The sequence below is a fragment of the Heliconius melpomene genome, chromosome 19 (genome assembly GCF_056956725.1).
Source record: "Heliconius melpomene rosina isolate 202511_hmr_F chromosome 19, ASM5695672v1, whole genome shotgun sequence".
In the NCBI taxonomy this organism is placed as follows: domain Eukaryota; kingdom Metazoa; phylum Arthropoda; class Insecta; order Lepidoptera; family Nymphalidae; genus Heliconius; species Heliconius melpomene.
Genome location: NC_140407.1, coordinates 8,252,576 through 8,266,213, shown reverse-complemented (window position 1 = coordinate 8,266,213; position 13,638 = coordinate 8,252,576). Strand labels below are relative to the sequence as shown.

At 33.9% G+C, this 13,638-nt stretch overlaps 2 protein-coding genes across 4 annotated transcripts; one reads left to right on the top strand and one right to left on the bottom strand.

Annotated features, from left to right (window-relative positions):
- Positions 1-202: 202 nt before the first annotated feature.
- Positions 203-5,886, top strand: LOC146528619 (UDP-glycosyltransferase UGT5-like). Its single transcript, XM_085203431.1, has 4 exons — positions 203-1,138; positions 1,396-1,621; positions 3,779-3,995; positions 5,481-5,886. Exons 1-4 carry the CDS (start codon positions 281-283, stop codon positions 5,749-5,751), a joined length of 1,572 nt encoding a protein of 523 aa, XP_085059557.1. The 5' UTR covers positions 203-280; the 3' UTR covers positions 5,752-5,886.
- Positions 5,887-9,241: 3,355 nt separating this feature from the next.
- Positions 9,242-12,951, bottom strand: LOC146528618 (UDP-glycosyltransferase UGT5-like). Of its 3 annotated transcripts, XM_085203600.1 has the most exons (6): positions 12,755-12,951; positions 12,017-12,473; positions 11,541-11,890; positions 10,934-11,159; positions 10,162-10,378; positions 9,242-9,571 (listed from the first exon to the last, which is right to left on the bottom strand). In XM_085203600.1, exons 2-6 carry the CDS (start codon positions 12,420-12,422, stop codon positions 9,301-9,303), a joined length of 1,470 nt encoding a protein of 489 aa, XP_085059726.1. In that variant the 5' UTR covers positions 12,423-12,473; positions 12,755-12,951; the 3' UTR covers positions 9,242-9,300. The 3 variants fall into 3 exon arrangements, with proteins under 3 accessions (XP_085059726.1, XP_085059724.1, XP_085059725.1); XM_085203598.1 differs by having other exon boundaries at positions 11,541-12,473; positions 12,755-12,950; XM_085203599.1 differs by having other exon boundaries at positions 11,565-12,473; positions 12,755-12,949.
- Between the last annotated feature and the right edge of the window lie 687 nt (positions 12,952-13,638).

The following is a 13,638-nucleotide window of genomic DNA, read 5'->3' as shown; positions in this document are numbered from 1 at the left end:
TATACATATATAATCTTTACCTTTTAATGCATATTTAATATTGTAATAAAAGATTTTTTTTATAATAGTCCGCTTTCTATGAATACCAATAGTTGTACACAATCTTATCTACGGACAGTTATGGAAAAGAGATTATCATTAAATAAATAATTATTCAAGATTATATTTCCGTTCACTTAACGACCTTTAAGTCTTCATTTATATATTTTGTTTGCAAGTAATTTGGGGCGAGCGAAGCTGAAGCACACTTCAGTTGCAACTGTACTAGGCGGCGTGCAACATGTCCCGCACAGTATTGTATTTAATTAGTCTCGTGTTACAATGCTATGTTGTAAAATCTGCGAATATACTCGGTTTGTTCCCGCACACGGGCAAGAGCCATCACATGGTATTTGAGCCGTTCCTAAAGAAATTAGCAAGCAGAGGTCACAATGTCACTGTCGCGTCGTTCTACCCCGCCAAGGATCCACCGCCCAACTATCACGACATCAGCTTCGAGGGTATCGCCGAGCTCAGACTCGAGTCGTATGACTTAAGCAACATAGAAAATGAGAGCTTCCTTTTTAAAATACCAAGACTTGGTAGAATGGCCAAAAGGCTTTCAGAATTCAGAATGTTCAAAACAGAGGCTCTAAGAATCTGTGCACGTTTACTGAACTATAAGCCGTTGTTGGACGCGTTAGCAGGTAACTATGATGCTGTGATCTTAGAAAATTTCACTAGTGACTGTATGTTAGGACTTTTACATGTATATGAAATAAAGGCACCAATTATACAAATATTGTCCTGTAACCCCATGGCTTGGTCTGCAGAAAGAATCGGTTCCAACGACAACCCGGCGTACGTGCCTGTTATTACTAGTCCATTTGGAACGAAAATGTCATTCTTTGACAGAGTTGAGAATACAATATTTCATACTATGATGAAACAATGGTATTATTACGATTCGCAATTGAAAGAAAAATCGTTAATAGAAAAAAAATATGGCAAAATACCAGATCTACGTGAAATCGCAAAGAATACTTCACTAATGTTGACAAACAGTTATCATACTCTAACTGGAGCGAAACCTCTCGTCCCTGGGCTGATTGAAGTTGGTGGAATCCATTTAAATAGCGAAAGGAAACCCCTGCCACAGGTATTTAGTGCACACAGCTAATTTGTAGATAGTCTTATGTATAATTATTTTCCTTGTTCTTTTTTATTTTTATATTCCTTTTATTCTCGTACACTTCTTGTAGCTTATATAAAAAAACAAATTATAGCATGAAAGTAATAAAAATTAACAAAAACAACGAAACCTTGTCAGAAGTCACGGAAAGTGTTAGTGTCTAAGACAATTAAGTACATTAACATTAGAAAAAGTAATGACCTTTACCTTGGTTTTTTTTACAGTTCATCGAGAAGTTTCTTAACGAGTCAAGTTACGGCGTCATATTGTTTAGTTTTGGGTCTCACATAAAGACGAAATCCATTCCAAAGTATAGAGAAGAAATATTTATTAAAGCACTATCTAAATTGAAGCAAAGAGTTATTTGGAAATTCGAAGACAGCGGCGAAGAGGGCACGCTGATAGGAAATGTTCTTAAAGTGAAATGGTTACCACAGTACGATTTGTTGCGTAAGTATCAACACAAAAAAAATAATTTAATTTACCTTTATTATTACCTTTTCTCTGGTGTCGATGCTTAAAGCATTTCAAAGTTTCCCCATTCAACATGAAATCTCTCTAGAATTCGGAGGAAAATGGGGGACGGAGTGACTTAACTCTTAGATTCCAACTACCTAGACTGCTGTGTGCGGGATACAGCGTGAAGTTAAAAAAACATGAATAATAAGAAAGTTTCCAGAAAATTACATACATAAGTTTTATTTAAATAGAAGTTGTATTATTATTTATAATTAATTAGTTTTTTGTTTGACTTCTGACTTGTTCACTTTAAATTAAGTATTTATATTTGTTTTAGATAGTGTTAGATGTAATAAGCTAATTGATAAAATAACATAGCTTACGTTATCCAGTGATTCTTTTCCAAAAAGGAATCTAATTAAGGTGCCTTTTCTAATGAGATATCCAAGTTTATTTCTTTTTATATTGATTTCTAACTTACGATCACTTTAACCGACTTCTGTAAAAGATGGTATGGTTATCAATTCGACTGTATTGTTTTCTTTCCTAAGTGTGTTTAAAATCTATTTATTTATGTTTATTACCTCAGAATTTTTGACTGAATTGAAATTTAGTTGCTAGCATCTACAGCCTTGGTTAAATCCTAAAACTACTACGGTACTAAAGCCGCTAGTTCAAACGAGATATCAAATGAAAGGGCTCTGGCTAAGCTAAACTTGAATTTGAAAAAAAAACTCGAAACTTCCAATTTTTATAAGGAACTCTCAGTGTGTAAGCCCGACTCGCGCTTGTCCGGTTTTTTATTTAAAAGGATATACTTCAAGGATAGTTTGATGAAAGTTTGGTTACGTTCTGATTACGGGATCCGCTTAAAATTGAATAAAAATTAAAAATTATTATTATGTTTAAACATTTCTTGTTAAATTTAATAACATATTTTCATTTTTCCGCACTGGTAAGAAGAAGCGCGACGTTGAGTTTCGCCACTTAACAGAGAATTCAGGCTGAAAACGGAGAACGCAATTTCAAGGGGTAACTGTAGACGTGACTGGTTACTGGTACTGGTTTTGGGTTTCTACTCGGGGGAATGAAAATTTAATACTTTCATGTCTTCACTCTGTTAAAAAACTTTTTTTTTTATTTATTATTTTTTAATGTCTTTGTCACACTATTAGGACGAATTCTGAATTGTTAAGTGAAAGCTACTTTATCATCACCAGACGAATATTAATGCTTAGAAATAAATATACATGATAGTTTAATATTAATATATATATAAAATCGAAAGGTCACTCACTCATCACGAAATCTCAGAAACTACATGTGCTAGGAGTTTCAAATTTTGCATAGGAGTTACTTATAGGACGTAGGTGTTCGCTAAGACGGGAATTTGCAATATTCGACTAATAAAGGGTTGTTTTTGGGGTCGAAAGTTTGTATGAAACTTCGTTACTACAAATGCTAGGAGTCCCAAATTTTGCATAGACGTCACTAGGACGTAGTCATGGAGACAGAAATTAATAATAACATAGTTTACGCGGATGAAACCGCGAGCGGGCCGCTAGTCTATATATATAAAATCGAAAGGTCACTCACTCATCACGAAATCTCAAAAACTACAAGTGCTAGGAATCTCAAATTTTGCATAGGAGTTACATATAGGACGTAGGTGCTCGCTAAGACGGGAATTTGCAATATTCGACTTCTAAGGGGTTGTTTTAGGGGTTGTAGTAAATTTCGTTACTACAAATGCTACGAGTCTCAAATTTTGCATAGACGTCAATAGGACGTAGTCATGGAGACAGAAATTAATAATAACATAGTTCACGCGGGTGTAACCGCGAGCGGGCCGCTAGTGGTTACATATAATTAATTATATTCATTAGTAAATTTTATTAATTTTAAAATAACATAACCTATTACGTCATTATGGTGCAATGGGACAAATTCTGACTTTTATCACGATGGTTATGGATTCTTTCCCGACTATTTAGGCCCGAGCGCGCGGTTCACTTGATGGTAAGTGATCACGGCCGCCTACGCCTCCGTCACCAAAAGAGTTATAGTAGTTCCTAAGACTAGTATCTTCCCGTAAAGAATTATATTGAGATTCTAATATTTATTAATATTTAAAATTGATGTTAACAGGGCATGACAAAGTAGTAGCCTTCATATCACACGGTGGTCTCCTCGGGCTGACGGAAGCGGTGTCGGTGGGCAAGCCCATCATCGTGGTGCCCTTCTTCGGGGACCAGCCCACCAACGCGGCCGCGGTGGTTGAGGCTGGTATAGGAGTGGCCGTCTCTTACGACGATATCAGTGAAGGCAGCTTCGGTGTGGCATTACAGAATGTTCTGAGCGAAGAGTAAGTTGTTTTTAATACACTATTTTGATAATTTTGCACCATTATCTAAAATAATGGAATGGAATGGAAGGTTGTCATTTTTATAAGTTTTGTCATGTTTATACATTATCTTCTTTGACAAAAGAAGAAATTTTCCAACTTCCATCCGAAAACGAGATACTTCAAGCAAGTAGGGTAAAGTAATTTAAGAATGAGCGAGTAAGTAATTCATGAATGAATGTTATTCATTGGCCTGATACAGAACCCGATCTCCCACTGTGAAATGAATTATTTGCATTTTCTCGCTCTGGTAAGATGAAAAAGTGCGGTGTTAAGTTCCGCTCGTCAACACGTCATGTCTCGTAAATGGGACGGTGCATGAGGACAGTAGTACTTAGTAGTACTAGGTTACTGTTTATTCTTGCTTATCCTGCTACATAAAGGATACAGGATAGAAAGCTAAGAGAAGAAAAATGTAAGAAATAAGGACATACATAAGAATATTTCGTTTAAAACTTTTCTAACTTTAGGATCATATATTTATCACAAGGATCATTATAATTTATTAAAATATTTTAAATTACACTTTATATGCTATTTAACTATCTAAATTATATGCTTACTATAACATCATGTTATCTTTAGATGAACAAAAGACTAATTATTAAATATCACAAAATATATTTATCTCTTTAGTTTTAATAACATTCTGATATTTTTGTAGTACTTCTTGTATACTGCTTGCTAGATGCTAACTATCAAATTTCATAATTCTAGGTCAAGCAGAAGTACCCTATTGATTTTGATTCCCTTTATATTATCGAAATGCGCGTTTTTTGGAATATAAACGACAATATATTTTTTTTGAGAAAAGGGTTCCTGAGATTAAAGCTCCTACCAGACAGACAGACAAACAGGCAAAAAAACAGACTCACGACAACAAAGTGATCTTATGAATTTCTTTTTTCCTTAAAACTTTTAGGTTAGGTACCTCCATCTCCTTTCCGTCATGGCCAAAAATATGTTTGTTGTGTTTCAGGTTTTACTAGGCTTTGCCTTCAACTTATAAATAGATTTTAAAACTTGGTTATTTATAATTTGATTAGATCTAAAATGCAGCCGGCCTCGTTAAAAAACATATGTGCTGCATTATTGCTATATTGAGTATAATGGTTATAGTCTTATCGACATTGAATCACATAATCGCCTAATTTGCAAGTTTTATTTTTAGAAATTAATTTATATGTCACAATAAAAATACTAAGAGGATTAATTAAAACTAGTCAACTATTATCTCAACCTTATAATAATTATACATATTGTTCTATTTATATAATTAGTATAAATTATATTAGAAAAAACTATTAATATCATGTATATTCCCTGGGGGGAGGGGGTTAGGAGGAGAACTAAGTGAAATAATAATAATAACTTATTCTCCTCCCCCCTCCCCTCGGGGAACCTACATGATTTCTTTATTATTATTAATAACAATTTGCGTAACAGGATGCGTGCCCGAGCGCGTCGCGTGTCCGGCATGTGGCACGACCGCCCGCTCGCGCCTCTTGCCGCCGCCGTGTTCTGGACGGAGCACGTGGCGCGCTGGCACGCCGCGCTGCACTCGCGCGCGCGGGACCTGCCCGGCTACCAGCTGGCGCTGCTGGACGTGTACGCCTTCCTGCTTCTTGTTCTTTTGACTGGCGGTGCCTTATTGTTTTACGTTGTTGTAAAGGTTGTCAGCCTTTTCAGAAGAGTTAAGAAGGAAAAGATTAATTAAATCAGGGATAAATTATATAGATTAAAATATCAACATTTTTAATTCTACCGTGATTTTTATCAAATGTACCTAACATTATAATTTATGCATTAAGGAGGAATATAATTGATAAGTAATAAATCTTTTAAGTAAAAATTGTTTTAATGGATGTAATCATCTTACAACAATAACGATTCCAATGTTTTAACCCAAAGGGACCCTAAGACTCCGCTGTCCGTCTGTTCGTCTGTCCCCAAGCTGTATCTCATGAGCCGTGATGACAGTAGAAATTTTCACAGACGACGTATTTCTATTCCTACTATAAGAAAAAATACTAAAAAGCAATAAAGTTGATAATTAAGGAGGTTTTTATAGATTATGGTACGGAACCCTTTTTATCCTACTCACATTTGGATAGTTTTATTTATTTACAATTCCAATAGTTACACACTATTAAAGTAAGGTTAACTTTAAAAAATATATGATATTATTTTATAATAGGCTTAGGCCATAACTTTTTATGCCATTAAAAAAATTATCAATATATATATATAGAGGGAACGGAAGTAACTAAGTGGTGCACGGAGTATCATAACACTAAGTTTCCACCCAAAATTGCTTTCTGTTCTATCATTGTATTGATAAATCTTGTTTCTTTGCCCATTTTGACACTATGAATGGGAATTGTTCACATATTATCTTGAATTTTAAATATTATCTACTAAAAAAACTCTTGAATACTGTTTTTTCTTATTTATTAATATGCCAAATATTTAAATAATTTTGTATAACTAATAACTTTCAACGTCTTTAAGGCAATCTTCTTTCATGGTCATGTTGGCAGTGGGATGGATATTTTTTTGTTAGCGCTATAAGATATACTGTTTAAAGTTACCATATTTCTTGTTTTTGTGTAGGTACATAAAAAATATAATCTAATCTAACTTCAGGCTGTATCCCTAGCAAGGTAGTCAGAGGAAACGGAGCGCTAAACGCTACGGTCTCTACATCTCTTTCGCCTCTTCATCAACTTCTTCATACATACCCTCCAAGGGTTTCTCTATCCTTGGATACTGTATTTTCGAAGGTCAATCGAGGTCTACCTTTCCCTCTATCTCTTTTACCACTTAAAAATAATCATTTAAATACAAACTGTGTAAAAACCTGTAGCTTATTGAATTTGAATCCTACCTTGTCCTAATGATGTATACTTGATACTTGACTATAAAAGCTACAGAGACTTTTGTAAGCTTTTTATCAGTCTTCAATCAAGTATCTTTAATCGACTCCTATTTTTTATTATGATTATATAGAAAGATGATAGATAGATTATTATAATAGATTATAGTTGTATTATAGCTACCCGCTTAGCGTAGCGTACGCAGGTTAGTTTTGTGTTGATATATCGGGTTTACAACGAAAAGAAACAAGAAAAGATTAATTAAATAATTCTTGAGTAGAAGAATTAATAAATCCTTTTTCTACAGTTTTGTTATAAATATTAAAGAGGTAGGTGACTTAAATGGTCTGTGCCATTGACATTCGGTAATCACAGCTGTCAATCCTTCTTGGCTTATTTACAGGTTTTATTAAGATTAATAATGTAACAATTTATAAAATCACTGTATGACAATATGACCTACAATAAAAAAATATTTAATGAAGAATAAAGATACTTATAAGGTTAAATGTAATGCACATAAGTATTAATTACAAGTCCAGTTCAGATCTTAATTTATGGGGCTTTAGCGTGCCAGTCACTTCGCCAATGTTAATACTATAGGTACCCTATTCACGAAGGCATGAGATAAAAGGTAAACAAATCAAAGAAAGGTATTTTATATTTCACGATTGATGGATTTTAGAAAATTGCACATGTACATTGTGCAATTTTATAAAATTTGAAAATATAATTATAAATTTTTTAATATAGTAAATTTAGTAAAAAAATATCTATGGATTTATGGATTAATATTATTGAACGATGTCTACAAAACTTATAAGTTAGTAATAATTATTATTTAAATTTATCGATTTCATCGATGATGAAAAGATTTTTATAATTATATTTTGCTTGAAAAATTAAACTATTAACTAAAATATTTTTTGTTAAAAAAAATATTTGCTATATCAATTAACAATGTGTTGATTATCATTTAACAATGTTAAGAATTATTTATGTTTATTAAAAATTAAGTTTTTAAATATTGACCTTATTGTATTTTTTTTTGGAAAAATTCCAAAACCAAAATTTACCAAACAAAATAACCTCCAATTAATGCAACTTTTACTTCCTATGTTTTTCAAAAAAAGTTAACAACCTTTATAACAAAGAGGAAGCGGTTGTCAAAGTAATTACGTATAAGGAGAAAAATTTAACAGAATTAGTAAATGCGTAATATTAAAAATGTCAAATCTTTTTTCTCCCTTGAACTTACATTGTATATTTATAAAAATATCATTAAAAACAAAACCGACTTCAAAACTATACCTATACTTATGCATAAACTTATAATAGAGACTAAAAACTAAAATTTTTAAATCGTTTAAATATAATTTTCTACTTTAAAAAAAGAAAGATAATAAATGAAATTATTGATACAAGATACCTATTTACCATTTAAAATCTGTTATTTGGATTCAGTGCGGTGTCAACTTGGTAACTTTTCTTACTTAATATTTTTTTGCTTCTGTTCGGTGTATTCACTTATTGTAACCAGTTGAAGATATGATAATGATTTCATTAAATAAAAATAAAAACAAAAAACCCAACTCCATAAAAGTAAAAAGAAAAAAGAAGCCTGTTAGTTCATTTAAAGAATTTTAATTGATCCAAAAAGGAAAATGTCACAAACTTGCGAATGTTTGAACCTATTACTAATTTTGTGACATTTTCCTATTGATGATTTTTTTCTACCAAACTTTGTGTACTCTTGGTGTTGGTGTGTCACGTATAATAAGTTGTACTTGAATTTGAGATATTATAACAGTGAAATTGGTAAGGAACCCCACCGGGTTGCCCACCGGCAAATCTATTCTCGCACTTGACCGGTTTTTTATGCTAAATGGACCTGTCATTGTTAATATCTATAAATTGATTTTTTTTGAACTCAGATATCGTAATAATGAATAAAAAACTTTATGGTATAAATTAAAGTCTTAATTTACATATGTAAATGTCATGGCAGTAAATGAAGCTAAATACTAAAAAACTTTTTCATCGACATTCGAAAAGGAGGAGATTCTATATTCGAATAATAAGTATATTTTTTGTGTATATCTAGTATGTAGAGGCCAATAGTGGCACAAGACCACACGCATATGACGATGAGACAACCCTGGTGTACCTTATGTCATGTATTTTTAAAAATAAATATAATTGAAAAAACAGATACCTGCCGATTTATGCAATAGGGTCTTAGATCATTACAATGGTATAAAACAATTAGATTATTGCTTAGAATATTTATTATCAAACATTTGTTTTCCTTCTTAAAACTTAAGCTATTATTAGCATTTTATAAAAACACGTTATAATTAAAAATGGATACCTATATATTTATCCCTGAATTAATTAAGCTTTTCTTTCTTAACTCTTCTGAAAAGGCTGACAATCTTTACAACAACGTAAAACAACAAGGCACCGCCAGTTAAAAGAACAAGAAGCAGGAAGGCGTACACGTCCAGCAGCGCCAGCTGGTAGCCGGGCAGGTCGCGCGCGTGCGAGTGCAGCGCGGCGGGCCAGCGCGCCACGTGCTCCGTCCAGAACACGGCGGCGGCCAGCGGCGGGAGAGGCCGGTCGTGCCACATGCCGGACACGTGACGCGCTCGGGCACGCATACTGGAATATATATTATAACTTAACTTAACTTCACGCTTTATCCCTAGTGGGGAAGTCAGAGAGAACGGAGCGCCACACGCTTCGGTCTCTACATACCTCTCTCGCCTAGTCCACTGTCATCAACCTCTTCACATACATGCCCTCCGAGGGGTCCTCGTTCTTTTCACGTGACCTTCCTCCAGTATCTTTGATACTGTATTTTCGATGTTAACCAAGATCTCCCCCTATCTCTCTTATTTTTCTATCATAAATATTTTTTGCCGTGCGCAACGCGCAGCTGTGCTGACGTTTCGCCGTCTCATCAATGCAGCTAAGGGTCCGTTAACATAGTTACTGGCATCAATACTCCTTTCCACGTCCATCTCGTATCTTCCATCTCTACTGAACATACTTCCCAAGTATACCACTTCATTCACTTGTTCTACTATCTTACTATAATTATTATATTTTATGTAGATGCCTTATAAAAATAGATTAGTTTATCTTTTAAAAAAATATACGGTATCATAAGTGATGCCTTGGCATCAAATCTGTTAGAATGTTTGTTTTTGGATAATTGTCCGAAATCATAAGAAATTCAAGCAACTTACTCTTCGCTCAGAACATTCTGTAATGCCACACCAAAGCTGTCTTCACTGACATCATCGTAAGAGACGGCCACTCCTATACCAGCCTCAACCACCGCGGCCGCGTTGGTGTGCTGGTCGCCGGAAATGGGCACCACGATGATGGGCTTGCCCACCGACACCGCTTCTGTCAGCCCGAGGAGACCACCGTGCGATATGAAGGCTACCACCTTGTTATGCCCTGTTAAAGTTAATTTAAAATTATTTTTTATAAATAGATATTCGAAGAAATGAAATATTTATTTTTTAAAAAAATCAGCTTCATGCTGTATCCCGCACACAGTAGGGTAGGCAGAGGGAACCTAGTATTAAAATACTCCGTTCCCAACTTTCTGCCGAATTCTGGGGGCATTGCGTGTTGAGTGGTAGAACTCAACGCCAAACTTGCCTCTACACCAGAGCGAAGAAATGGAAATATAAACGTAAATAAATATTTCACTTCCTGGAGTGGGGATTGAATCCACAACCGTCGCGTTACAGTCACACCCTTGTGCCGCTGCGCTACGACGGCCTCAATATTTATTTAAATTTATATTTTTTTTTAACTCTGGCGTCGAAGTAAAACGTGACATTTAATAATAATAATAATAAAAACATTTATTGTCATGAAATACAACATTTAACAAACAAATTAACAATTTAACAATAGGACATTATGGCAAAAGGTGTAACTCAGCCAAATGATGCTTGAGTTTTTACTCTCAAGCATCGCTGTTTCGCATTTTTATATACTTACGCAGTAAATCGTACTGGGGTAACCATTTCACTTTAAGAACGTTTCCCACGAGCGTGCCCTCATCGCCGCCGTCTTCGAATTTCCAAATAACTCTTTGCTTCAACTTTGATAATGTTTTAATAAAAATTTTCTCCTTATACTTTGGAATTGATTTTGTTTTTATTCGAGATCCAAAACTAAACAATATTACACCGTGATTTGACCCATTAAGAAAGTTTTCTATGTACTGTAAAAATACTATATATAATTAATAATTACCTACTATACAAGTAAGTAAAGTCATTAATTTTTAAATGTAATTGTTGTAATTGGTTGTCGTAACTTGCTTTACCCGTTTTTCATGACAATAAATAAATAATTAAAGTTTGTGATAAGTTAATTTATTTTAAAAAGAGAACGTTTTCAATAATTTAAATAAATTAATTATGCATAAGGTAAATAATTTGTTATTTTATTTCAGCTTCACGCTTTATGCCCGCTTACCAAAGTAAGCGCAGAGAATTCAGTGTCAAAACACTATTTTCCATCTCAATTTGAGTGCGTGTTATAAAGAATTTTAATATATATGTATATTACTTTTATAATAAATGTACATATATTAGCTTACTATTAATGAAATTGTATTAAGTACCTGTGGCAAAGCTTTCCTTTCGCTGCTTAAGTGCATTCCTCCAACTTCAATCAGCCCTGGAACGAGAGGTTTCGCTCCACTGAGCGTATGATAACTGTTTGTCAACATTAGTGAAGTAGTTTTTGCGATTTCACGTAAATCTGGTATTGTGCCGTATTTTTTTTCTATTAACGACTTCTCTTTTAATTGTGAGTCGTAATAATACCATTGTTTCATTATAATATGAAATATTGTATTCTCTACTCTGTCAAAGAATGACATTTCCGTTCCAAATGGACTGGTAATAACAGGCACGTACGCCGGGTTGTCGTTGGAACCGATTCTTTCTGCAGACCACGCCATGAGGTTACAGGACAATATTTGTACAATTGGTGCCTTTATTTCATATACATGTAAAAGTCCTAACATACAGTCACTAGTGAAATTTTCTAAGATCACAGCATCATAGTTACCTTTTAAAGCGTTTAGTAACGGTTTATAATTTAGCAAACGTGCACAAATTTTAAGAGCCTCAGTTCTTAATATTTTGAATTCTGACAGCCTCTTAACCATTCTTCCAAGTCTTGGAATTTTAAATAGGAAGCTCTCATTTTCTATGTTGCTTAAGTCATACGACTCGACTTTGAGTTGAGCAATACCCTCGAAGCTGATGTCGTGATAGTTGGGCGGTGGATCCTTGGCGGGGTAGAACGACGCGACAGTGACATTGTGACCTCTGCTTGCTAATTTCTTTAGGAACGGCTCAAATACCATGTGATGGCTCTTGCCTGGATACAAGAACAAGCCGAGAATATTCGCGGATTTTACGACATAGAAATGTAATACGAGTGTAATTAAATAAAATACCGCGCGGGGCATGTTGCACGCCGCTAAGTGTAATCACAACTAAAGCGTTCAGCTTCGCAAGCCCTGAAAATATGTGCAAATAAAAAATATTCATTAAGAGTTAAAATCATTAAATCAAAGAAACATGCATCCTCTTCATTTTCACTTTTTTCCGTGCAGTTAACTATATCATCAAGAACAGCTTTGTGACTATGATATATTTTCTTCTTTTTTATTGCCCTTGTTTAAACAAAATAACATATAATACATATATTAAGATGTACATATGTGACGTTGCTATCAGAACAAGAGATGTCATGTGCGTGAAATACTTAAGGATCGCGCCGCGGTGAAACAGTACTAACCTTAAACTAAACAAGGGATACACCAACTGCAAGCTGTCGTCTCATCTACACTAGCTCAGCCTAGCTTACGCCTCGCGGGCTATACTTAGTTGATTTTTTGATATAACTGTTCGAATAATTAATATTAACTCTTGAAAGACTTGAAATTATTTACTACAAGCAACCCGCCTGCCTCATCGTCCGTTTGCTAAATGCTATATTTATTTAATAAACTTAAGTAAGTACTTAAGTAAGTATATGCGATGTGTTTGTATCTTACTTAGTGACTTATTTAACACCTTGGATTATATTATCGTATTCAATACCTACCTACGTACCTTATGCGTTACGCAGTACGGATCGCTCTGCCCCTGTAAACGTGTCTGTGCATGTAGCTCCTAAAAGAAGGGACCGATTTTGATTTAGTTTTTTTTTCTTTGCAACGTCCAGATGGAAGATCTAGATTGTTAGTTTGATTAGCTAAAGCTAAACACTAGAAAATATATTCTAAATGGCTTTGTTTATATTGTGAAATATTTATTTTCATGCTCTCATTTGCGTTTTCACCTCATTCAAATTCGAATGAAAAAAATGTATTAAGAACATTATTTAAATAGTTAAATATTTTAATAATGTTCTTAATACATTTTTTTAACGATTAAAGGCAATTAAAATAAAATATATTATGTTCTTTTTAATTGACGTCAATCTGAAAAACAAGTTTTCTTCAATGTATGTAGATGCATTGGCGTATCTAGAGGTACTTTCCAAGGATTGAGTTGGGGGTCTATACTTATATACTTTACGTTTCGGCCAACTTGTTCATGTAAAGGTTCTTTTTCAAAATTTTCAGGATTTATTTTTTGTTATAAAAATATCAGGGATACAAGACTGTTCTGGAATTG

What these genes read in the sequence shown, in the direction of transcription:
- LOC146528619 (XM_085203431.1), top strand. Translation starts at nt 281, where the DNA reads ATGTCCCGCACAGTATTGTATTTAATTAGTCTCGTGTTACAATGCTAT. An exon ending in ACCACAGTACGATTTGTTGC is followed by an intron (nt 1,622 to 3,778) that starts GTAAGTATCAAC and finishes TGATGTTAACAG; the next exon opens with GGCATGACAAAGTAGTAGCC. An exon ending in CAGAATGTTCTGAGCGAAGA is followed by an intron (nt 3,996 to 5,480) that starts GTAAGTTGTTTT and finishes TTTGCGTAACAG; the next exon opens with GATGCGTGCCCGAGCGCGTC.
- LOC146528618 (XM_085203598.1), bottom strand. Translation starts at nt 12,422, where the DNA reads ATGCCCCGCGCGGTATTTTATTTAATTACACTCGTATTACATTTCTAT. An exon ending in ACCCCAGTACGATTTACTGC is followed by an intron (nt 10,379 to 10,933) that starts GTAAGTATATAA and finishes TAACTTTAACAG; the next exon opens with GGCATAACAAGGTGGTAGCC. An exon ending in CAGAATGTTCTGAGCGAAGA is followed by an intron (nt 9,572 to 10,161) that starts GTAAGTTGCTTG and finishes TATATATTCCAG; the next exon opens with TATGCGTGCCCGAGCGCGTC.